The sequence below is a fragment of the Hippoglossus stenolepis genome, chromosome 8 (assembly GCF_022539355.2).
Source record: "Hippoglossus stenolepis isolate QCI-W04-F060 chromosome 8, HSTE1.2, whole genome shotgun sequence".
In the NCBI taxonomy this organism is placed as follows: domain Eukaryota; kingdom Metazoa; phylum Chordata; class Actinopteri; order Pleuronectiformes; family Pleuronectidae; genus Hippoglossus; species Hippoglossus stenolepis.
In genome coordinates this window covers 14,463,625-14,485,720 of record NC_061490.1, presented here as the reverse complement: position 1 = coordinate 14,485,720, position 22,096 = coordinate 14,463,625, and the positions used below count along the sequence as shown (strand labels likewise).

The 22,096-nt window shown below is 42.4% G+C and overlaps 1 protein-coding gene across 2 annotated transcripts; it reads left to right on the top strand.

Moving 5' to 3' along the window:
• Positions 1-942: 942 nt before the first annotated feature.
• Positions 943-20,256, top strand: LOC118114050 (rap guanine nucleotide exchange factor 5). Of its 2 annotated transcripts, none has more exons than XM_047340849.1 (18): positions 943-1,433; positions 5,669-5,794; positions 6,487-6,619; positions 10,437-10,515; positions 10,787-10,931; positions 11,023-11,120; positions 13,979-14,009; positions 14,212-14,290; positions 14,547-14,696; positions 15,249-15,346; positions 15,718-15,840; positions 16,108-16,286; positions 16,523-16,613; positions 16,719-16,769; positions 17,087-17,174; positions 17,324-17,388; positions 17,489-17,543; positions 18,151-20,256. In XM_047340849.1, the coding sequence occupies exons 1-18, from the start codon at positions 1,254-1,256 to the stop codon at positions 18,267-18,269; spliced, it is 1,890 nt and encodes a 629-aa protein (XP_047196805.1). In that variant the 5' UTR covers positions 943-1,253; the 3' UTR covers positions 18,270-20,256. The 2 variants fall into 2 exon arrangements, with proteins under 2 accessions (XP_047196805.1, XP_035020137.1); XM_035164246.2 differs by having other exon boundaries at positions 5,669-5,808; positions 6,519-6,619.
• The last annotated feature ends 1,840 nt before the right edge of the window (positions 20,257-22,096 follow it).

Below are 22,096 nucleotides of genomic sequence, written 5' to 3'. Positions count from 1 at the left end.
TTAATAATAAAACATTCCTCTGCAGCACCACTAGTGCTGGTCCAAGTGGCAGCCAGTTATTTTCATTATTTATTATTCTATCAGTGTCACACAGGACATTTTGACATGTCACAGTAGGAAAAGCACAAGTGTTAAAAATGAAATGAATCACTGGGACTCTTGACTACAACAGAGCCATCTTAACTGTTATCAGGAAGACTTGGGCTTCAATGACAAGTGTCTGCTGTGAAAAAGGTCGATTAACTTTAGAGTTGATTAGTGTGGCGCCAAAACAACTTGATAAATCACCCACAAATTAATCAGCAAACGTTATAATAGTTTGTCTTATGCTATAAAAACTGTAGTGTTGGAACTGTTTGATATCATAGTCTTTGCCTTGGGAAACTGGGATGGACGTTCATTCATTTGATTCATTAAATATTAATCAAAAGCGCTTAATCTGAATCTACTAATATCTTTGTCGACTCAATTTGACTGAATTTATAAATATTAAAGTGCCGATAAATCATACATCCCGCCAGGAGTTGATCTGGCAACTCTAATAGTTAATTATTAACATATTTGCCGATTATTGTTCAGATAATTTAACAAATTAACTCGTCCCTCTCTCTCAACCTTATTATTTAGTGATGAAAATATATTGATAATTTTCTCAGATCTATGCCACTTTCTATGCTTTTCCTCTATGACCTGCTTCATTGTATTCGCTCACAACAGTTGTGTTACTTCAGTGCTTGTGCCCAAATGACCTTAAACACACTCACGTCATTCAGCTCCACCCGAACAAGTGTTTGACCTTCCAGTGTTAAGTATCCTGCCCAGTCCCGAAACTCAACTCTCTCCTGCTTTCGGGAGATTTTGAAACTTCCTTTTTGGGGCTGTCTGACTCAACCAGATGTTTCCTGAACCCACGGTGTTCATAACTCACTCCCCTCCCCGGTACTGAAAAGGCAAGAGAAGGACGGAGAGGGAGAGAGAGAGAGAGAGGGAGAGAGGGAGAGAGGGAGAGGGACTCTGTCACTCACTTTTAGTAAAGCCAAACACGCACACAGAAAGATACCTGGAGTCCAAGTGAGCCTCTCTGCTACAGAGCTGATCAAGGTGTTCAGCGGCAGAGATTTACTTTGGCTACAAGGACAGAAGACTCATACACATAGAAACACACACTACACGTACAGTCATTTTTGAGCTGCTCCCCTCCTCTTGCACTTTTTTAGACTATCCTGCTCTTTTGCTCTGGTGGACAGCCAGCGATGTCGTGGGACTGTGGCCTTAGGTACATGTTCTCCGTGTCCCCCCCGCTGCAGCCAGGGAGCATGTGCATCCTGCATGACAAGGAGGACCTGTCCAGACTGGAGATGGTCCAGAGACTGGCCAAGGATGGCTGCCGCTTCCTGCAGAACCACAGCAAGGGCCCGGAGAGGACATGCGAGGTGAGATACACAACAACAGCAATGGTGCAGTCAGAAAAAGTACAGATGCTTTTATAGTTTTCCTACATCTAAATAGTATTGATGCAGAACTGAAGCCTCAGTTTCAAATCCTCCTCTGAAGTGTTTCACTGAACAGTGGCCTTGTAAGAGTGAAAACATCAGTCAAGCTGCTTATCTCACTGTGAGTCATAATGAACCCTCCTCAATTAGCATAGGTTCTCCTTGAATATCCACTGAGAGGACATTAGATAGTCTGTTTTACCCTGGGCTGCACTGTGGTGTTTTAACGTTTTACTGCTTTGTGAGCATTGAGCCTGAGCATCCTCTCTTGCAACCCCCCCCTGCAGTGTCTCATTAATCAAACTGATGTTAGGTTATTGTTTGTGTTTATTGCTCCACACACATTCTATAATGCCTCTGCTTTCTCTGAGGGGGACTGCTTGTATTAAGATTCTGTCCAGACAACAAACCTCTCTACACTCTATGCAGATATAAAAAGAAAACCAAATAGACTGCTGCAAAAGAGCCATAATAATTACACAAATGTATGGAAAACATCAGAACAGTATACTGTAGAGTGCAGAGTATTCAAATGTAAAAATATGTACATTATAAATGCACTATGTATTTACAGAAACTGAATATGCATTAGGATGGAGTTGGTGTTCTATGTTTCATTTCAAAGTGCCGTCTGTCCTTATTGAAACTACAAGTACTGTATGTTCAAGTTCACTTCATAAAAACATTACATCACCTGCCAGTTAGCTGCGTAGGAGACATCTGATTGGCTGACCTCGAGGCGGGCTCAGCTTCTCCCTTCCTGCCAGCTGTATCTGCGTGCTACCCTGCTCAACAATGGCAGGAAGAGTTGACGCAAGTGGCCACAGCTCCATGCCAAGACATTGTGTGATTTCAGGGTGGATTCCAGTGCATCAGGTCTCTGACCTTTTTTGGCCCGATCTCTTTATCTATGTTGTCATTCAATATAATGACCTTTCATCCGCATTAGGCCACTGCTAATCTGTGTGTGAACAAATGTTAGTGCTGCAAAATACAACAATCTGTCTCACTTTTATTGTTTCAGTCACATGTTTTCTTCCAAATTTCTCATACTGGGAATTCAAAAGAAAATGGACTGTACCGACGACACGTGCATGTGCCATTTGTGTAATCCTAATGGGAATGGTCAGATATGCTGCCCCAGTATTTAATACTTACCATTATCTCGAAATATTAAGACTACAGAGATTATCTAGCAGTAAAAAGTAATCCAGTGATGCTACAATGCACATACTCTTATAACATGTGACACATGATGCAAATATCTAAGCCGAGACAAAGAGTTAAGCATTCAGTTAAATCCCTGCTGGTGGAAATAGGGATGCTTAATATACAGTAGGCTGCATGTCAGTGGAAATATACGAGCAATTCTAAAAGCAGGAAGTTCATGGATGTTATGTAATCTACTTTAAAATAATAACAAATGTTTTTTTAAACCAAACTTTCATATTTAAATCTGTGGGAATATGATGTGTGTGTGTGTGTGTGTATCTCAATCTGAGTTTGCGTGATCAGTGTAAAAGTATCCACAAATGCGTACTGCGATCTGCAAATGTGTATTCAGAATCTGTGTGTGCATTTACAGATTTCTGCTTATTCACGGTTCTTTGCACGCAATTCCAGATTTGTGCAGATCCAAAGTACAGATTTCAAAACACCTGCACATCTCATGTCACATTTAAAGATTTTTACACGCTTAGAAAACTGATTACGCACACACAGATTGTAAATACACATTTGCAGATTCCTATACATATTTGCGAATTTCAGAATATTGCAATTTTCAGAATATTTTACACATTTACAAATCTGATTACGCACACACAGATTGAACTACAGTTACACAACTCTCAACACAAACGAAATTGTTACAATAGTGGCCCCATAAATGTTCCTTTGTCTTTTGATTATTTTCTGGTGTGTGAGATAATTCTGCATCATCGTCTTTTTACATCTTACATAAGATAATACGATTATTTCATCAACTTAATTTTACTTGGCTCTGTACATCTGTGTGGGAAATAGAGCAATAAGAGTGAGAAAGCTTGTGTGCAAATGTTTTACTTAACATTCCTATACTTGTTTACAGTGTATTAGCAGAGCTTAATGCTTTAAACAGAATTTCAAGCAAATTACTGCTGGATATAAGGATAATGAAGTGCATCTGCATCTAAGGCTCCTGAAGATGCAGATGCACTTCGGCTCCTGTATGATCCACACTATTCCTTGAGATGAATTAAATCTGCCTCCTGTCAGGACTGACGTCTTTCAGGTCAGGCAAATGTTCCATACCACACGTGCCAGAGCTGCAGCAGCAGTACAGAGACATCTGTGAGACATGAGACAGACACTGAAAAGAGAAAGTGTCCCACGAGCCAGCGGAATGCATCTGGAACCCTGAGAGAGACAGTAAACCATTTGACCGCATGACTTTGTGCAGATGCCTGATAAGTAGTGTTTACTCTACTGCTAACAGTGTCCATGTTGGGAAGACTCCAGCGGTTGCTGTGAGTCCTGTGAGGGAAGGTCACCTCCAGGCTCGGGTAGGAACTCTACTGCCCTGGTGCTCTGTGTCATTACAAGCATCCACTCTAGAGGCCTGATTGTTTCTTACTATCAGGACACTGTTTTTTTTCCAAGAACCAGGAAGCTAATCAGCGCACCATTCCTTCTCTTGGAATTTTCTAGGTCTTTGGCCTTTGTCAAGACTCCAACCTCACGTCATCTTGTCCAGATAATACTTTTATAGCACAGGACACATTCTTAGTACATGAAAGCAATTTTGTGTGTGAATGTGGCTTCACAGAGGGAAGGAGTTAATGAGATGCCGGTAACAGACATCTAAACGTTGCTTAGAATTATGAGTCACTGCAGAGAAGGAATCTCCAGCAGACATTGCCATTAATGGTCCTTTCTGAGTCTTTGAATACCTCTCTCCTGTTTATAGATGTGACTGCATGCGGCCCACCCAGTGATCGGCACAACAGTGTGTCTTTTGTTGTGTTAGATATTGCCTGAGTATGTTGTCTCAATGTGTGTGAGCACTATATGCATGTCTGTTTGTGTGTACACGTCCACAGATCACAGATAAGTGTTTGTGTGCAGGGGAAGTCATGCTGAACTGAAAGTCTCTGGGCGCTTCTTTGCAAAAAGGCAATTAGGGCAGAAAACTGCAACCACTTCCAGCCTGTCTGCCTGGCTAATTGCACGCACAGCGGCTTGTGTAGCATTGACTGATGGCTGAGGAGAGGGAGGGTGAAGTGACCGGGGAGGGGGGGGTGCGTTTTGCGTGCACCGTGCAGTGAACTCCTCATTAAGACCAATATTTCTGATCCGCACTCTCTCCATTGTCAGGCAGCCATCTCTACTCTTCAGAGATGCTGCAACAAACAAGCCATTGTGTTTGCAATGTACGGGTTAAAAAGGTCATTGAATGTTCACACTGACAAGTAATGTGCAGTTTCAGACCCGTTACAAGAGAGTTTGCTTTAAGCTGGAAAACTACATGTAAGTACTGCTGTTGTCTTTTAATACACTGGAACTAAATATTTTTCAGCATTGCAGCCTACATACAGGGATACCCCCCTGTGCGTTAATTATGCAACGCATATTAATCAGATTAAACAGATTCAATGACCATATTATTAATCAGCTTGTCAGTAAATCTAAAATGTGTCTAAGGAGTCGGATGGAGGAGAATGTCCCTTACTGAGGCTTGGACTGATAAGAAGGTGATTGATAAGGGTGACATTGTGGGAGACAGAGAGAGAAGAGGGAGACAGTGGACTAACAGTATGTATGAATTCATAGGACCGCATGTTAGGAGCTACTTGTACTATAAACTCCAAACCATTGTTTGCTTGCAGAGTTGAACCCCGTGTTGGTTTAGGAACAGATTGTCTCTAGACACCACCCATAATTTAATAGGCTCACCATAAGATTCAGTAATTAAAATATGCATGAGTCTTTTATGTTAATCCCTGAATGGGCTCCACCGATAAGGACTGAATAATGATATATGGAAATCCTCTTTCATTTACAGTGCTGGCTTTGACAGAGCTTTATAATGGAAATCACTGGCGATTTGTGAGAGTGGGAGAAAATACAGGGAAATCTCCTTGGTGATAACGCATTTGCTCCCTCCCTCCCCCTTGTCTCTCGCTCTCCCTCTCCAGCCCCAGAGTGACGAGGCAGTCCGAGTGTGTCTGCGGGAGAGGGGCCACGATGTGCTCGTTCTCCAGAGAGTGTCGTCAGAGCGGCCAGCCCTCCCCGCATCGGCGAGGGGAGGAGGGAGGGAGGAGGCGAGGAACAGGAGGTAAGCCTCCCCACTTCTCTCCTTCCTAGATTCCCTCTCTCCCTCCCTCCCCTCTCTCACTCATCTGTGTCTCTCCCTCAGCAGTCTCCCTCTTATCATTCTCCCTCTCTGTCTCTCTCCGGCTCACACACTCACTCACTCAGGCATGCTTACATCACAACTCTCTACACATAAGTGACTACATCAAATACATGTTGAGAGCAGCATGGGGCTGTGAGGCAGAGCCCTGCTGGCGTCCCTCCCATCCATCCCATCCAGGAGCTTTTCCAGCCGTGATCATACCGGGATATCTCTGTGTGTTTGAGAGACAGACAGCAGTGGAGTCCGGGCTGTATCAGCTGCGGGTGGACGGATGCCTGGATGGATAGGTAAACAGGGCATGCAACAGTAACCACGGCAACATAGGGCACAGGGGACTCTGTGAGGATGGGATCTCGGCCACAGCCCCTGAACCTATGGCAGGAGGAGGGCAGGCGGCTCCACGCTGCCTTGGTGGAGCAGGAGGAGGACGAGGACGATGAGGAGGGCTCCGGGGAGAGCAGCAGTGACAGCACCAGCCGGGCAGAGCCAGTGACAATGCCCACCTTTGACGTCCCCTACTTTCGCTACATAGACGACGAGGGGACGGAAGGAGAGGAGGAGTGGAGCAGTAGCCGCTCTCTGTCCTCTATCGAGGAGGACTCGTCCACTGACTCTGTTGTGTCCGACAGGTTCATGGTGGTATCAGGGACCCCGGAGAAGATCCTGGAGCACTTGCTGAATGATCGGACACTGGACGACGACCAGGGGACGACACAGGTCAAAGAGTCAGGTCAGCATATATACACTTTAATATCCTGCAACAAACCTGTTTTTGGTGCATGTTTTCAGTTTCTTTTATTTTAGAGTCAAATTAAAAAACAATCTGTCAGCTGTATTCAGTGGTTTGGTCATCAGAACAACTTTAAGAATGGATTAGTAAGATGTTGTGTGTCAGTGCAGGTCCACAGATGTTTTGTGTGTATGTGGTGAGAGGGATACCTCCCTTTATTCTTTGTTTTTACTCCCTCCCCTCCTCTCTCCTCTTTCTCACAAAGAAGCTGAGACAGCAGCCTCCCCCCCCCTCAGACAATATGACTTGGCCGGTCATGTGGTTTCATTCCCAGAATGCCACTAACTTTGAGCCTGTTCATTTAAAAGCCTGTGACAGAATTAAATGTTGCTCGTATCAATTGTGTGAGGCTTTAATTGACTGCGTTATATGAGCTCCAGCCTCACAGCGACCACAAATCAGCACATTTCCTCTTATCCCAGCAGGTACATGATAATGTGCCACTGTTGCCAGGGCAGAGGAGACTCTGTTGCTGAAGCTGGAAAAGATGACTTGATGAGAGGTGATGAATGAGAGCAGCAGCCCAATCAGCCAAGGAGAGGAAGAGCACGAGGAAGAAAGGAGAAACAATGTTAAAGGGAGGAAAGTGGAAGAGGGAAGATAAATGTTCATATTTTCCCTTGGAGATGGAGATGGTCACAGATGATCTCTCATTGTGATGGAGACAGACTTACCCCACACCAGAGGTCATTACTCATTCTGATGGGGAAGTGATGGGAATTGATCTAAATAGTCTCTCTGGAGATGTGCCTGTATTTGCAAAATCGGGCATTTTATATTCACAAGTGAGTTATGTCTTATGTTGAATTGCATATTTTACTGCTACAATCGAGTATTTTATACCGATCGAGCTGCATTAGCAGGAAGATGTCTGCAAGCGTCTGGGTTTCGCGTCTATAAAACAAACCAACCTGTACTGTACCTTTTAGCTAATTTCCTATAGGCTGGATAGTTGTTGATGAATCATTCACTTTGCAATGAGTGTATTGAAGTTAAGCCTCCATAGGGATCCTCATGCTGAGCGATATAACCAGGGTCAAAGAGCCAGAGACCTGACGAGCAGAATGAACCCTGAGCAGGAATTGATCTGCGCTCAGTGATGTTTAATAGTCTGAGTCCAGCTGGCGATGCTGTTCTCTGTGTAAACACTGAAGCTCTGCATGCTCTCATGCTACTGTACAGTGTGTCCTTGGAGGTTCTGCTCAGCAGAAGCACGACGACACAAGATCCTTGATTTCTTCAAGAAGAGATTTATTTCAACGTCCACGACGTTGGTGCGTCTGCCTGGTCTCTGCGAGGGAGATCAATCAGAAAGATGGTGCAGCAACATGACTGATGATTGCAGCATTGTATTGATATTGCGTTTATGATTTACATGCAGTACAGAACATTAGAAAGCCAGATGTACCTCATCATGGTTGCACTCGCCTCCATCTTTACTCAACATTAACAATGCAGAGTAGCTTTATATCTTTCTGCAAGAGATGGCACTTTTCTGAAAGCACCATAGGCATGTTTGAGGGGAAGCAAACAGGAACCACTGCAGTGCTGGGAAGCTCTCTCATACTGTATGTTAGGCCATCCTTCTGTGGGTTAGCATTGTGGGTAGTGTTCAGTGTTCAGCTTCTTCCCTGTGCCCAGTATCTAAGTGCAGCTATTGATTCATGCTCTGCACAGATTCTCACTGCGCACTGCCAGCACTGAAAGACATGTAATGGAACATTTGTGTTCATCATGAGAGGATGTTCCAGCTCTTTTATTTGTGGTGAGAAACTAATTACATTAAGCGAGTGGATATATGTAATCTAAAATGTCTAAATACAGACTGTCGTTTTAATTTAAGGCTTTTATATTAAGTGATGACTTCTGGTGGTTACTGAGCCAATAAATGACACATTAACATGCTTACTCTCAAAGGTTGCAATGATCCATTGTACAAGTATTTATTAAAATGCTAAAGGGATTGGCAGGTGGATCGACAGGTTGATTGATTTGGCAGAAGATTGAGACGTTAGATCAATGAATCTATTCTGCATTCCCTCTGGTTTAGTTGCATGGAAATGGGATTTTCTGATACCTAATCAGAGTATAATACAGAGAAGCAGAATACAGACACATTTGTGGATTTTATATTCCATAAAATAAATTGTTTATTGTAAATCTATAAAGAAAAATCCATGCACAAATATATATTTGTATTATTACAGTCATTATTTCCGCCAGACTGTATTAAATCTTTACTCTGCAGGACACAACCTTCTCTTTTTTGCTGTGTTACCAAGAAAAATCTTGAGAACATGTCTCAGGGTCTCCAAATTAAATATTTACACCGTTTCCCAGCTTCAGAAAACTTTGCAGCGTTTACTGCCTGGGGAGTTGTATGTAAGCTGCTATGAGAAAGTGCTTCAGTTAAGACAGCTTGCAGAAAACACTTAAACACACACACGGCAGCGTGAGTGATCAGCGTGTGTATCAGTGGAGGGGAAGCTGGCACAGTGCACTATTTGAGTGGGTGGGTGATCCTTTGTATGTGTGTTGTTTTCATGGCTTTGTGTTAAGGTGTGTTGCGTTATCCTTTACGAGAACTACTGTACGTGTGTATTAGTGTGTAACCTCTCATAAGCAGTGAGTGATGCACCCACAGCTGCTGTCCACGGATTAACATAATGATGTCAGTGACTCCTGTGGACCAGAACGTACACAAAGGCTCTGGGAAGCCAGTGTGAAATTAAAGGGGAAGAATTCACAATTCTGGGTGTGAGGCACACTTACAGAGCGGCTGAGAGGAGGTCGGCCCTAATAGGATTTGTAAAGCTTTGCACTTCTGGCCGTTCATCACGTCTGGGAGCTACTGTCCTTTTCTTTTTTTTTTTGTCCCTTTGGAAATGTGTTTGAGCAACTATGATGCCAATTTCCGAAACAAACTTTTATAATTTACTTTGAATAATTACTTCTGGGAGGCAGGGACTTTGTGTGCTTTAAAAAGACAAGATGAGATGAAGAGGGTCACATTTAGTTTTTGTGCTTGTGAAAATAAATAAATAAACTGTAAGTGCATTAAATGTGCTGGGGTCAAAGCGAGGGACAGTGACAGCTTCGAGTTCATCCATCCCAAATGCTGCTTGTAAACGCATTGAAGTGACGGCCAAGCAATATCAGATTGCTTTTCTGTGAGCGAGACAATCACAATGACAACGTCAGACTTCATCAGAGGTCAGCAAGAGTCGGCTGACACATTAACATTATTGGCTTATCTTCAGTCACACAGCCTGCGACTGTGTGAGATCGAAGATAAAAGCAGGCAAAGGTTCGTTTGGACGGAAAGAAATCCGCACAAGTCATTATCTCTAGACCCGCCATGAAGAAAAATGTGCCATCCAAAGGTCCCTCACATTACGCACGCCTCTGAAATGTCCCTGCTCGTTGCTTGTTAACTGATATTTGACAGCGAAGAATGGGCTCACCTTCTGGCATTATTAAGACGGAACAGGGAAATCTGAAGCCCCGTCTCTGAGCTGCTGAGTCAGTTTAAAGTTCAGGCGCGCAGCTCAGCAAACATTAATCATACTGTCATCAAGTTTACTGATGTACTTTCCTTTCATCGTCCTGTAACACAGCACAAACCTTATGAGGCTGTGTGCATAGGATTCAAATGGTTTGCGCAGAGTGAGATATTCCGTTAAAGTCCATTCTTTATGTCAAAAGAAGTTTGACCATATTTGTTTTCCCGTGGTTAATAATGTGTTTCTCTTTGCAGACACACTTCTGGATGACTTCCTGCTGACCTACCCAGTGTTCATGTCAACCAGTGATTTATGTCAAGCTCTGCTGGGACAATATCCTTGAACACGGGGGAGGTTTATTGGGAACATTATTACAAAGATTCTCACACACTGTATAAACCTTCATGAGACGATGCTGCAGACAGAAGCTGGTGTTTTATACAAGCACAATCAATTCTTTACTAACTCAAAGCAAACTCTCTCTCTTTCCACCTGCACTTATATCAACATCATACACACTGGATCTATTCAGGCTTCACATTCGGCATTTGCTAGATCTCGCTCGCTGTATTGCACTTGTGCTGAAGCCTTAACCCAACCCCACCTATTGCACCAAGCGATGCCGAGGGAAAGAGGACAGGAAGGAGTCGCTGGAGAGGAAACGAAAAGTCCTGCACCTGGCGTCGCAGTGGATGTCTCTCTGCAGAGACTTCCTGAGAGAGGACGAGCACGTCAAACTCTTCATGAAGGTAGGGAACGTGATGTACAAGGGAAACGGGTGGAACCTGGGCGTGAGGTGACTCAAGCACAGGAGAAACTAAAACTGACATTTCCTTCCAGACTTTGTACCGCCACGTGTTGGACGACCTCTACGAGCACCCCGCCCTGGAGACAGATGTGAGGGAGCTGCAGCAACTCTACCAGCTGCATCGCAGACAGTAAGTGGCCATGTTCAAACTCACATAGGAGATAAATACAGAAATTGTCTGGGTGAGTAAAATAGCCAGTATAAGAACTATCGACTGTTGGAAGTCTGAAAAGAAGCAGAGACACTGGCTGCTCTCTGAATACAAAGAAGGAGCTTCTTCTCCGCTTGGTGCTTTTATTTAGCTCCTCATCAATGAACCCTTTCAGATATCGAAGAGTTATCGCAGTGTTCATGGGCCGCCATGAGCCAAAATATGAAGGTCATGGATCTTTTCATCTTGAATCTTAAGAGTCGAGGAAACACAGGAATTGTGCGAATTAATGAAAAGCTGAAGAAGAAATGAGTCACTTGCCATGAGAGGAAAAGAGCGCCACCACTTGTTTGTTGGACACGAATTCCCATCTGCTGGTTGTTAATGGTCACAAATGAATTAATCATTATTAATAGTAATAATATAAAATCATTGTGTAATTTAGTCCATAATCTAATATAATCCACACACATGAATGCACTGATCTAATGTACCGGGTTGATATCGGCTCTGTTATTGACCTTTCAAAACAGAATATGTTCCGGATGTAACGTCAACATCATCATTCCCACTGTCATTTATATTGATTCAGTTATGACTGGTCGCTAACTCAGCAATGTTACCTTCTATGAAAATGATCCCAGTGAGTAACACACAATGAGCTTTACAGATTTTCAATTTGTGAAAAAGAAACTATTGATGCTCGGTGGTAGATACACTCAGTTGATTTGGTATTGGGGGACATCCAGTATGAATACAACGGACATAATACAAAATATAACCATCAAAATAAAGTAATACTGATAGTGATCACTTTTTTATGCTGAGTTTATAAATCAGTTTTCTAGAACATAATGTCAATACTGCCAAATTAGCTTCTATTGTACTTAGAGACCACAGTTGCGCCACGCCTTCATAAAATGTAAGCTGGACTCAAATGAAACGACTGTGAACGGCCACTGTTATGTGCAAATGTTTACACATAACAGTGGTAGTTTTATTGAGGTTGCTAAGACAAAAAAAGGCCTTTTATTAGACTCAATTCAGGACTTGTTCAAGTCTTTGTACGTCACAGTTTTTCTTTATTTAAGTTACAGTAAAGATTAAAAACCAAAATCAGAAGTGGACCCGCAGGCGCTCACATCCCACAAAGTAATGAAAATGTCAAAAAAAGATAATAGAGGATTATAACATTTTTTCCTCTCTCTGTATAAAAACTAATAAACAAGCTACACAATCCTGATAGAAAATGTAAGTTTGGCATAGGAAGCTTATATAAAGTAGAATGACTCTGGGTAAAGTGCTTAAATTCAATCAAGCTGCACCAAATTCTACTCTCACAGATTATCAGTTCTCTGAATGCGCCTGATTTGCTCTTTAAGATCTATGTAATATTGAAAACATCATTCACTATGTCTAATTTTTATTATCACATGAAGAGAAAGCAATCATTGTCAAGTTATAGATTGATCACTATATCAAAGGAGATTATATATATAATATAATAATTAATTTACAACATATATATATATATTGTTTTAACAGCTGTGAAAGCTAAATATGTAAAGATAAGTCCTGTTCACAAATAGACAAAGAACAGATACAAACATCACTTCATCAATCCGTCCTTCATAACAATGCTGTTAAACATATATGCAACATTGTAACATTCAATCAAACAGATCTCTCAATTGGCATCTAACAACCGAAAATATTGATCTGTTTTGTTGCTAAGCTACAGTTCCCTGGTTTTTATAAAATAAACATCACAATGCTCTTTGACACCCCAGTGCCAGCAAACCCCCCCCCCCAGTCACCAGATACATTGCCACACCCCTGTCCAACTCCCCTTCCCTCAACTGCATCCTCCAATCCTCCGTCTCCCCGGGGACGCCCCAACCTGCCACCCATTAGAAACCAGTGCAGATAATTCAACCTGGCCCTGCTGCTGTTGTCTGATTCTGCTTTATTCATGTTTATGTCCAGGGTGGGAGCTCTGCAACACCCACTCCTTATAAAGTAGTGGACATAATGTGGGTGTCGCTAACTGACATACTCTACTATTTATGAGCTTCTCACAATCAGGCTCATCCCGTGGGAGGACGAGGCTCGACTGCTTTGTGGCAATCTGCCGCTCAGTGAAAGCTAAAAGGTGTCATTTTTCACTGAGAGAGGACTCTTTTAATCCTCTCACGGACTTCCATCTGGTGCAGAAGAAATAAAGAGTCCAAATGCTCCTGAAAGCTCCTGAAACCACACGACCGCTCGTTTCTCTTACGCCTTCTCGTCCCGTGGCCTTTTTTAATTCACAGAGCTTATCCACATCCACAGTGACTCTGCTTTTCGAAGAGAAACACCGCGGATGTGATCTTGAGCCGCGCGTTGACGTGACATTGGGGAGTCGGGTTTTTCATTAGTGCAGGTCTGCTGCTGGCCGGCGAGTGGGGAGGGATCCCTCAGGGCAGGCTTTGTGCCAACATGCCTATTGTGATGCAGGGCCCAGTAAAAGCCGAGGGACGATAATGGACACGGGGCTATCCATCATGCTCGCGGGGAGTAGCTGATGAGAATACGGTGATTACATGAAGGGATCAGATCGAAGGGTCTAAAATCTTCAATGCACTCTAATCTCGCCTCGACACATGGGCTTAAATAATGGAGTGAACTTAGCAGAAGAGTATATACTGTATGTATATTCCCTTTACCCTGTAGGCTGCATGAGGTTTCTATACTAGACAATGATGAAGCCCAAGGAAGATCACCAGATCAGGTTCTTCAGGGCAGCTACAGCTAAGTCATGGTGCACGTGACTTATCGATTTCCTCTTCTTTTCCCAGCACTGTGGATGAATATTCACCGCAGAGAAAGGTGAGTTAAAATGTCTCTTTTTCAAACTAATACGGAAGGAAATTTATTGAACAGAGCTGCCTGTTCCTGTGAATTGGGTGTCGAGACCATTGTCCGCACATTTCCTGCTGTAGACATTGTTCTGTTGTTCAACCGCTGAGCTCACAGTTCCAAACGCAGCATGGATGTGTGTCAAAATCCACGCATTTCCCCTTCTTTTCAGAGCAAAGCACTTTTCCACCAATTGAGCCTGAAAGAGAACGGGCTCCAGTCCAGAAGCACGCAGAGGGAGACCAAGGATGGTAAGTCGTAAAACGTGGCGTTCTTCGCCCATTCCTCCCGTCATACGTTGTTCCTGAAGCTCTTGATGGGAAACATTTAGTCTGACCATAAGAACAATGGGAGTCTTTCCAAAGAATGGATGAGAAGGTTTAAAAAATGCAACTACCTCAGTTATGACTTGAATTCCCCTTTCCTTTTGAGGTGAGGCTTATTTTAAAGGGCAGATTCACCTGCTGTGTATTTTATATTTGACTGTATATCTGGTCTCTGTTGCAGTGCTGTGTCATGTGTACATCACTTTGGAATCGTACCTGAGCACCAAGGCCCATGCAGGAGTAGTGGCCCAGGAGCTGCTGCAGGCGGTGGCAGAGAGGATGGATGTCCCCCAGGGGGAACTAGTCCTTGTAGCTGTGACTTATACTGGAGGTAGATACCATTCTACTCAACCACATACACGCCACTGAACCCTACATACAACTACGATGTACTGCATATTTAATGATGTAGACATAAAGTGTGGATTTCGTTATATATGCTTATAAAAAACAAAACACAGAACGACATTTTAAAGCTAATGTACTTTCCAGTCTATGATAAATCACAATAAGCAATAGTGAAGTGACAGGAGTCATCAGCAATCCTGTTTGAATCTGCTCCAACACGACAGACAGAGTCATTACACAGCTCAGTTTCTCACAATGCTTCACACTTGTTTTTTTCCATACTGAGCCCAGACATGTATGTATGTGATTACAATCAACAGAGCTGACCTAAATATATCCTGAGGAGGAAAGCGTTAAAGGGCACAGTAATACAAACTCAGTCTCTGTTATCAGTGATTGAAATGACGTGGCGACCTCATAGTGGTGCCTGACACACGCAGAGGCTTATCTCTAACTGCTGATAGCTGCGCACACGCCGCCTGACACATTTCTAATGGCACGCTGTTGTTTGTGATGGGTTTTTCTCCCCCTGCAGGTCGACTCCTCCTGCAGCCTCAGGACAGAGTTTTCTCTGATTCTCTCCGGCCGGTGGGGAGGTTGCACATATGCAGGAAAGACCTGGGAGAAGTCCTGGTAGGAGCATCACTGAAACATGTCACTTCAACCACAACATGAATTTACTGTAGTGTTTACTCTGTTTGCTTAGAGGCAATGAATAAGCCAACTATGTGAATATTTCAGAATCTGGTTTATTTGGCCAAGTGAGTAAGAACACAGAAGGTCTTTGGTTCCATATTCTACTACACTCTATAGTACAGTACAATATACAGTGTACATAGTATTAAGCTGAGGTTATGCTAGAAGCTTAATAACTCCATTGTCAGTGCTATTAATCATAAAATGGAACATGAAACTTAAGTGTCAAAATGTTTCTTTGATATTTGTAAATAAAACTAACAGCTTTGATCGTTGATTGAGATGTATTATTTTTCCTCTTTCCTCAGTATCCGTTCACAGACAACTCCGAGCTGCAGCAGAGGACGGCTCGCATGTTCACGTTAAACACGTGGGACGTGGCTGTTGCTCTAACCAACTTTGACTGGTCCATCTTTGACTCGATACATGAGGTTTGTCCCACTGTTTGAAAACGCACTTTGTCTGCCATTGAGCTTTTTTTTTATTCTGTTTGTATCTCAGTTAGTAAGACTACTCAAAAAACAGGTTAACCAATTTCAGACCAGAGCCAAACACAAAAATAACTTACGGAAATTATTCAAATCAAATTCATCTTGACAAAATGGTCCTGACTGAAAATCCCTGCAGTCCTTAAGGGTCACAACTGTCAGAATCACATGCCCTGTTTGTTCATCTCGTATTTTTCCTTCTTTTTCCAGCAAGAACTGGTCTACTTCACCTTCAGCCGCCATGCCAGCAGTCACCACACTGTGGCGTTAGAGCTGCTGCTGCAGCGCTGCAATGAGGTGCAGCTGTGGGTGGTCACTGAGGTGCTGCTGTGCCCAACCCTCTGCAAGAGGGTCCAACTCATCAAGAAGTTCATCAAGATCGCCGCCCAGTGAGTAGCACACTCACATCCCCATGCATTTTGATTAGCAATTTATTGATTGTGATCATAAAGCCGCTGCTCCTCTGGCTGCGGACCACAACTACAGGGTTTCACCTCTGATCTGGAGGGTGAGAGGTTTAGATTTGCATGGGAACGCTGCGCCCTCCGGTGGCAGATCAATAAACTGGAAATGCTCTCGAGCCCCTGGAAGTAACTGCAATGTGTGTCCCATCGATCTTTTCTAGCTGTAAAGCACAGAGGAACCTCAACTGTTTCTTCGCCATTATAATGGGCCTGAACGCTGCAGCGGTCGGCCGCCTCAGTCAGACATGGGAGGTGAGAATGTCCTTTTATTCCTGATGGGCAGGAATTCTTTTTCATTTGCACCTCTGTAAATCTTTAGTACACGGCGTCTGATCCTTTTTTTTTTTACCTCTGCAGAAAATTCCTGGGAAATTCAAAAAGCTTTTCTCAGAGCTGGAGGCATTTACAGTAAGTGTGACTCATGGCCCGCAGTTCATACAATACACAGTACAACTCATCTGTTGCCTTTAGAAGATATGAAATGAAAATCAATGACATTAATCTGCACTGTAACAGCGAACACGCAGCCGTGTTTCAGTTTGTATGAGGTGAAGCAAACATGTTTTTCATTTGGAAACATCCGGCGAAACATCTGGTGTTTTAGATGATCATTAGTTCCCAGCGCTGCCATAATTCAGCTCTAACAAAGCGTGCATGCACAGGCACACACATTCCCCCCCCCCCCCAGAGGATTAGACTCATTCGTTCTGAAAATGTCTTCACAGGATCCCTCGCTGAACCACAAGGCCTACAGGGACTCCTTCAGGAAGATGAAGGCGCCAAAGATCCCCTTTCTTCCTCTGCTGCTGAAAGGTGCGTTCATTATTCTGTCACTTCGCTCACTACAGGACAGCTGCTGTAACTCGGGGCTCCGTGAGATGTTTCTATCTGGCAGATCTGACAGGTAGAAACAAACCTACCGTTCACTTCAAATACACTAAGACAATATTCATCTGTTTTAGACATCACATTCATCCACGAGGGCAACAAGACGTTCCACGATAACCTGGTCAATTTTGAAAAGCTGGTGAGAGATTTTTTTTATAGCACTGCATGGAAACAGCGCAGGAAACTGCTGAATGGAAAATGTCACGTTTAATGACGCCTGTGTTCGTCTTTATTTCCAGCACATGATCGCAGACGCAGTGCGGCTCATTCGACAGTGTCAGAGAGATCACATGGGTCAGTATTCACCACACAGTCAGTCGTCACATCTCTACTCTACTCAGAAACCATACACCACACCTTTTGTATGAAGTAAAGTTTGGAAAGATACACAGTATATGTCAAATAAAATATGTCAAATATATATTGTACATGTAAAAAGCACTGTATGTAAGTTATATATCTTTTTTCAAATCATAGAAATCAGTTCCCTAAACATGTGGGATTTCTTGAAATCAAGATCCATGAATTTTATTCTCCGAGAAATCCGCGAAATGAAAAAAAAAAAACACCCCATCTCGCAATGTAAAAGAAAGTGAAGATTCCTGAATCCATCCCCCAAGTTCAGATCTGCATCAAAATGTGATGGGTTCTTTCGTGACTCATTCTTTCACCAAGTTTTGTGTTAACCTGTGAAGTAGCTTTTTGCGTAATCTTTCTTAAATTTAAACAAACCAAGAAACAAATGAACAGGGGGGAAATACAAACTCATTGGTGGAGCTAATAACAAAATAAGTATTCATTTGTCCTTTCCCAAGAAAAGTGGGAGAAGAAAGTGCTGCCCTGGAAGCTGCTGTCTTCTCATGGGCATAAAACACTTCTTTTCTTCTTCTTCTTCTTCCAGGAAACGGCATCACCCAGAAGAGCAGCCCTGAGGTGCGAGCCTACATCGATTATCTTCATATCATCGACAATCAGCAGACTCAGTTTGAACTGTCACACAGGCTGGAGCCTCGTGCTTAGACAGCAGCTCCCACTGTGCTTCCCATCGCCACGGAAAACAACCCCCTCCGTCTCCTCTATCTCTCAGGACTCAAAGTCAGAGGAGGCACTGCGTGACCCTGACCGACCACAGGAGGGAGCCGCTCAATCAGGAATCTCTCACCAGAGACAGGAAGGAGAAGAAGGCACATCTTAGGTTTGACTTGTGCTGAAACCATTCAACACCAGCAGCAGGTGTTGACCCGTGTGTGTGTGTGTGTGTGTGTGTGTGTGTGTGTGTGTGTGTGTGTGTGTGTGTGTGTGTGTGTGTGTGTGTGTGTGTGTGTGTGTGTGTGTGTGTGTGTGTGTGTGTGTGTGTGTGTGTGTGTGTGTGTGTGTGTGTGTGTGTGTGGTCCTGCTGCTGCTCTGTCCTACATCAGATCAAGTGCTGTTCTGAAAATAACCCAGCAGCGCCCCCCTGTGGTGAACCAGTAGCCTGCAGAAAGAAGCGTGTGCAGGCAAAGTCCCTCACATCCAATAAAAAGCAACAAAAAATGAATGTGGACAAAAAGTGTTGAGCGTGGAGGATCATTCTCGACCAATCACCTGCCTTTTCAGAGCTTTTACAACACATCACATACACGACTCTAACATGCGTGTTCCATCTTAATGTGTCGACAGACCGTGTGAATGAATTTGGCAACGACAGAAAGTCACAAGATTTAACCAAAGAGTATTTCAGTCCTGTACTGTGCACACACATCTGTTTCCTCAGAGTTTCATACAATCCAGATGTTCTCTTCTGCCTAAAGCTGGATGTGCAGTCACCGCTCACTCAGCACAGCGTTAGTACTACAAGCCGATGTCTCACTAAACTAGATCAAGTCTTAAGACACAGAGAAAAGTATTGTTAAACCTACAGATGAATATTAAACATTTTCATATATCGTTTTCCTGATTTATTTTTACATCATAGTATTCTCAAATGGTTTTCCTTTTGTTTTAAGTGCAGTGAAGTTGTTGAGCCTTTACACAGGCCAGATAGTGCAGGACATTAGAAGAGGATATACAGTACACTGGGTTTCTTTGGTGTATGAGTGTCTGTCAAATGTGTGTGTGTGTGTGTGTGTGTGTGTGTTCTAATTGTGTATGTTAGTGCCAAATACCATAAAAATGCTCTTTCAATAAAAAAATAAACTGCTAATCATCGCTAAGTATCGACATTAGGATCCATGTAGAGCTTTGGACAATCAGCAGACACATCTTGTTCTTTCTTTACAGGTTTAAACACAATATGGTGGAATTTTTCCTTGTTTCAAAGGATCAGACACGCAGGTAGTTTTGTTTTGTTTTGTTCAGGTTTAGCTTTTAGCTTTTGGATTGTGGGACTGCAGCGACACGTCTTTACAAAGACAACAACACAATGACTCACAGCTTTGCCAACAGTAAAGCGATGCTGTGTTTTTGTGGTGAACTGTCTATGAATGAAGAGCAATAGCAAAATTAAATACTGCAGCACCTTCTGGAGGAAGATATCGAAAAATCGAAGCCATTTGCTCGTGTACAATGTGTTGTAACACTAGCGTATACAACCGTAGAGCTTGTAGTCATGTGAGAGGGAATTTAGTCTCTAAATTGATCTGTGCAAAATGTTCACTTTTCCTCTAACATGAGGTCATTCTGAGTAGATGAAGTGTTGAGTGGAATCTTTCTTTATTTTCTTTGTATATTTTTGCATTTTAAAGCCGATGGTGAACAGTATCTTTTTCCTTAATTATAATTTTTATCATCAAAAATGTACAGTTCATTTTATTTATACTGTATATATTTATATACATGTTTAAATTCTGGATACGGATATTTATTTATTTCAGAATTATTTATTTGTTCTACAGATTTTACAGTTTCCTTTCTGTTAGATTTTTATTTCTTGTACGCACTGTTTGGGCCGGTCTGCAGGATGTGGTAAAACCCCACGGATTGACCACCGCTGTCGACTGTGCATGCAATAAAATACTTTTCATCATCATGAGTTATTGTAAAAGCCTTTTTTCTCCATGTTGAAGATGAGGACAGTCAGGATTCATTTTTACAGGCTAAGTGATCATTTATATCCGTGACAGCAGCGAGGCTCAGATGAATCCAGGTTAACAGAGATAAGGTTTGTGTAGTTAAAGCTCACAGTCTTTTTAGAGACTGATTACGACTGATGACACTTTCTGATGCTCATTACTTTACAACAGTTCCAATGTGAAACTGCTCCAAGGGAAAATGCACAAGAGAAAACAAAAGGAACTTTATCAAACATACAAAATATCTATCAACTATCACAAATTAATTATATTTAGAAATATATAGATAATTCAAACTGTATGTTGTAATTTCACATCATCACAATCTGAAGAGTTTTGTTTTGTTTTGTATAATCACTAACTTCTCATGTGTTCTGTTTTTTGCCGTTAAAGGCTAAGACAGGACTCATATTAAGGTCATGATAAAAAGTACATGTAGTAAACAGAGTCTGTAGTAACACAAAGAAAACTGAAGGGGATAAGTGAGAAAATGTAACAGGATCAATATGTACTAATACCAGCATTCAACAGCAAAGGGTTTTAAGTGTAGAAAATGTTTTTATTCTTTCAAATATCTGAACTTAACTGTTCCTGTTCTATCTTCTTCAAAAATTAGAAATCACATTTCCATAAATGAGTTAATCTGACCTCTGATGAATTATCAGACCATCACAGTCACTAATGAAGCTTCACTGTTTCTCTGTGGCTGTAACACGCTCTGTACAGTTTAGAATTTACAAGAGCTGTGTGTTTAATATCTAAACTCAATTCTATTGTTTTATTTAATTTCTACATATTGTGCATACACTGTGCATTTTAGTAAACAAGTTAACCACAAACAAACTTCTAATAAATGCACCAAACATAGAGAGAGGGGAATATGTTTTATTTTATCTGCAGATGAAAGTAGGTCCTCAGAATCTAAAATAGATTTTAAGTAAGGAAATACTATTCTAAAATGAAATACTGGTTTTGGTGATATTTTTCATTGATTTATAAAAAGGGAATGTATTTAATTTTCATTGATATTAAACCATATTGTCAATGTTTATGGTGAGAACATGTTTGTAAGGAAGATTACACAACAACTTCTGGACAGATTACCATGAAACTTGGTGGAAAGATGTAATATGGGTCAGAAAAGAACAAATTAAAGTTTGGTGCAGATCCAGATCAGTGGAAAGAGCCAGGATGTGTTTACACGCTCTTTAACATCGTGAGGGGTTTTGATTTCTAAGAGAATAATTCATGGATCTTGATGAAAAAATCCGGCATATTTAAGGGACTGACATTTATGAGATAAATAAAAATCCAGATCTAGTGAATTTAAATGTGGTATCAGATGTTGGGCCTCGGCAGAGGTACGTGCTCTCTAGTTTTGGTCATAATATCATTTCATTGTATATTAAAATACTGCAGCTGGAGGCCTGCACTGCCAATGCACATGGTGAGAACTAGTTTCTTCACATAATCAGTGACTTCGAAAAAAAGCTACAGATGGGAGATCTTTGTTCTTTTCTTCTCTGGATCATCATCCCATCAGAACACAATGCTCCCTGCTCGGCTGCAGCGAGGCGGAGGTGTGACCCAGATGCCCTTTGCTGCCTTTAACCAGGTGTCCTGCTTGGCCTTTAACACGACTATCTGCGGCACAACCCCTGCTGTGCCGCGCCCCGCACCCTGCCATTTCCTCCCAAACACTGCCAGCACCGTATCATTTCCCTGTCACCAAATGACTGGCTAGCTGCTATGGTGCGCTAATGAGGGGAAGAGAGGGCAGATGAAGAGAAGCTACAG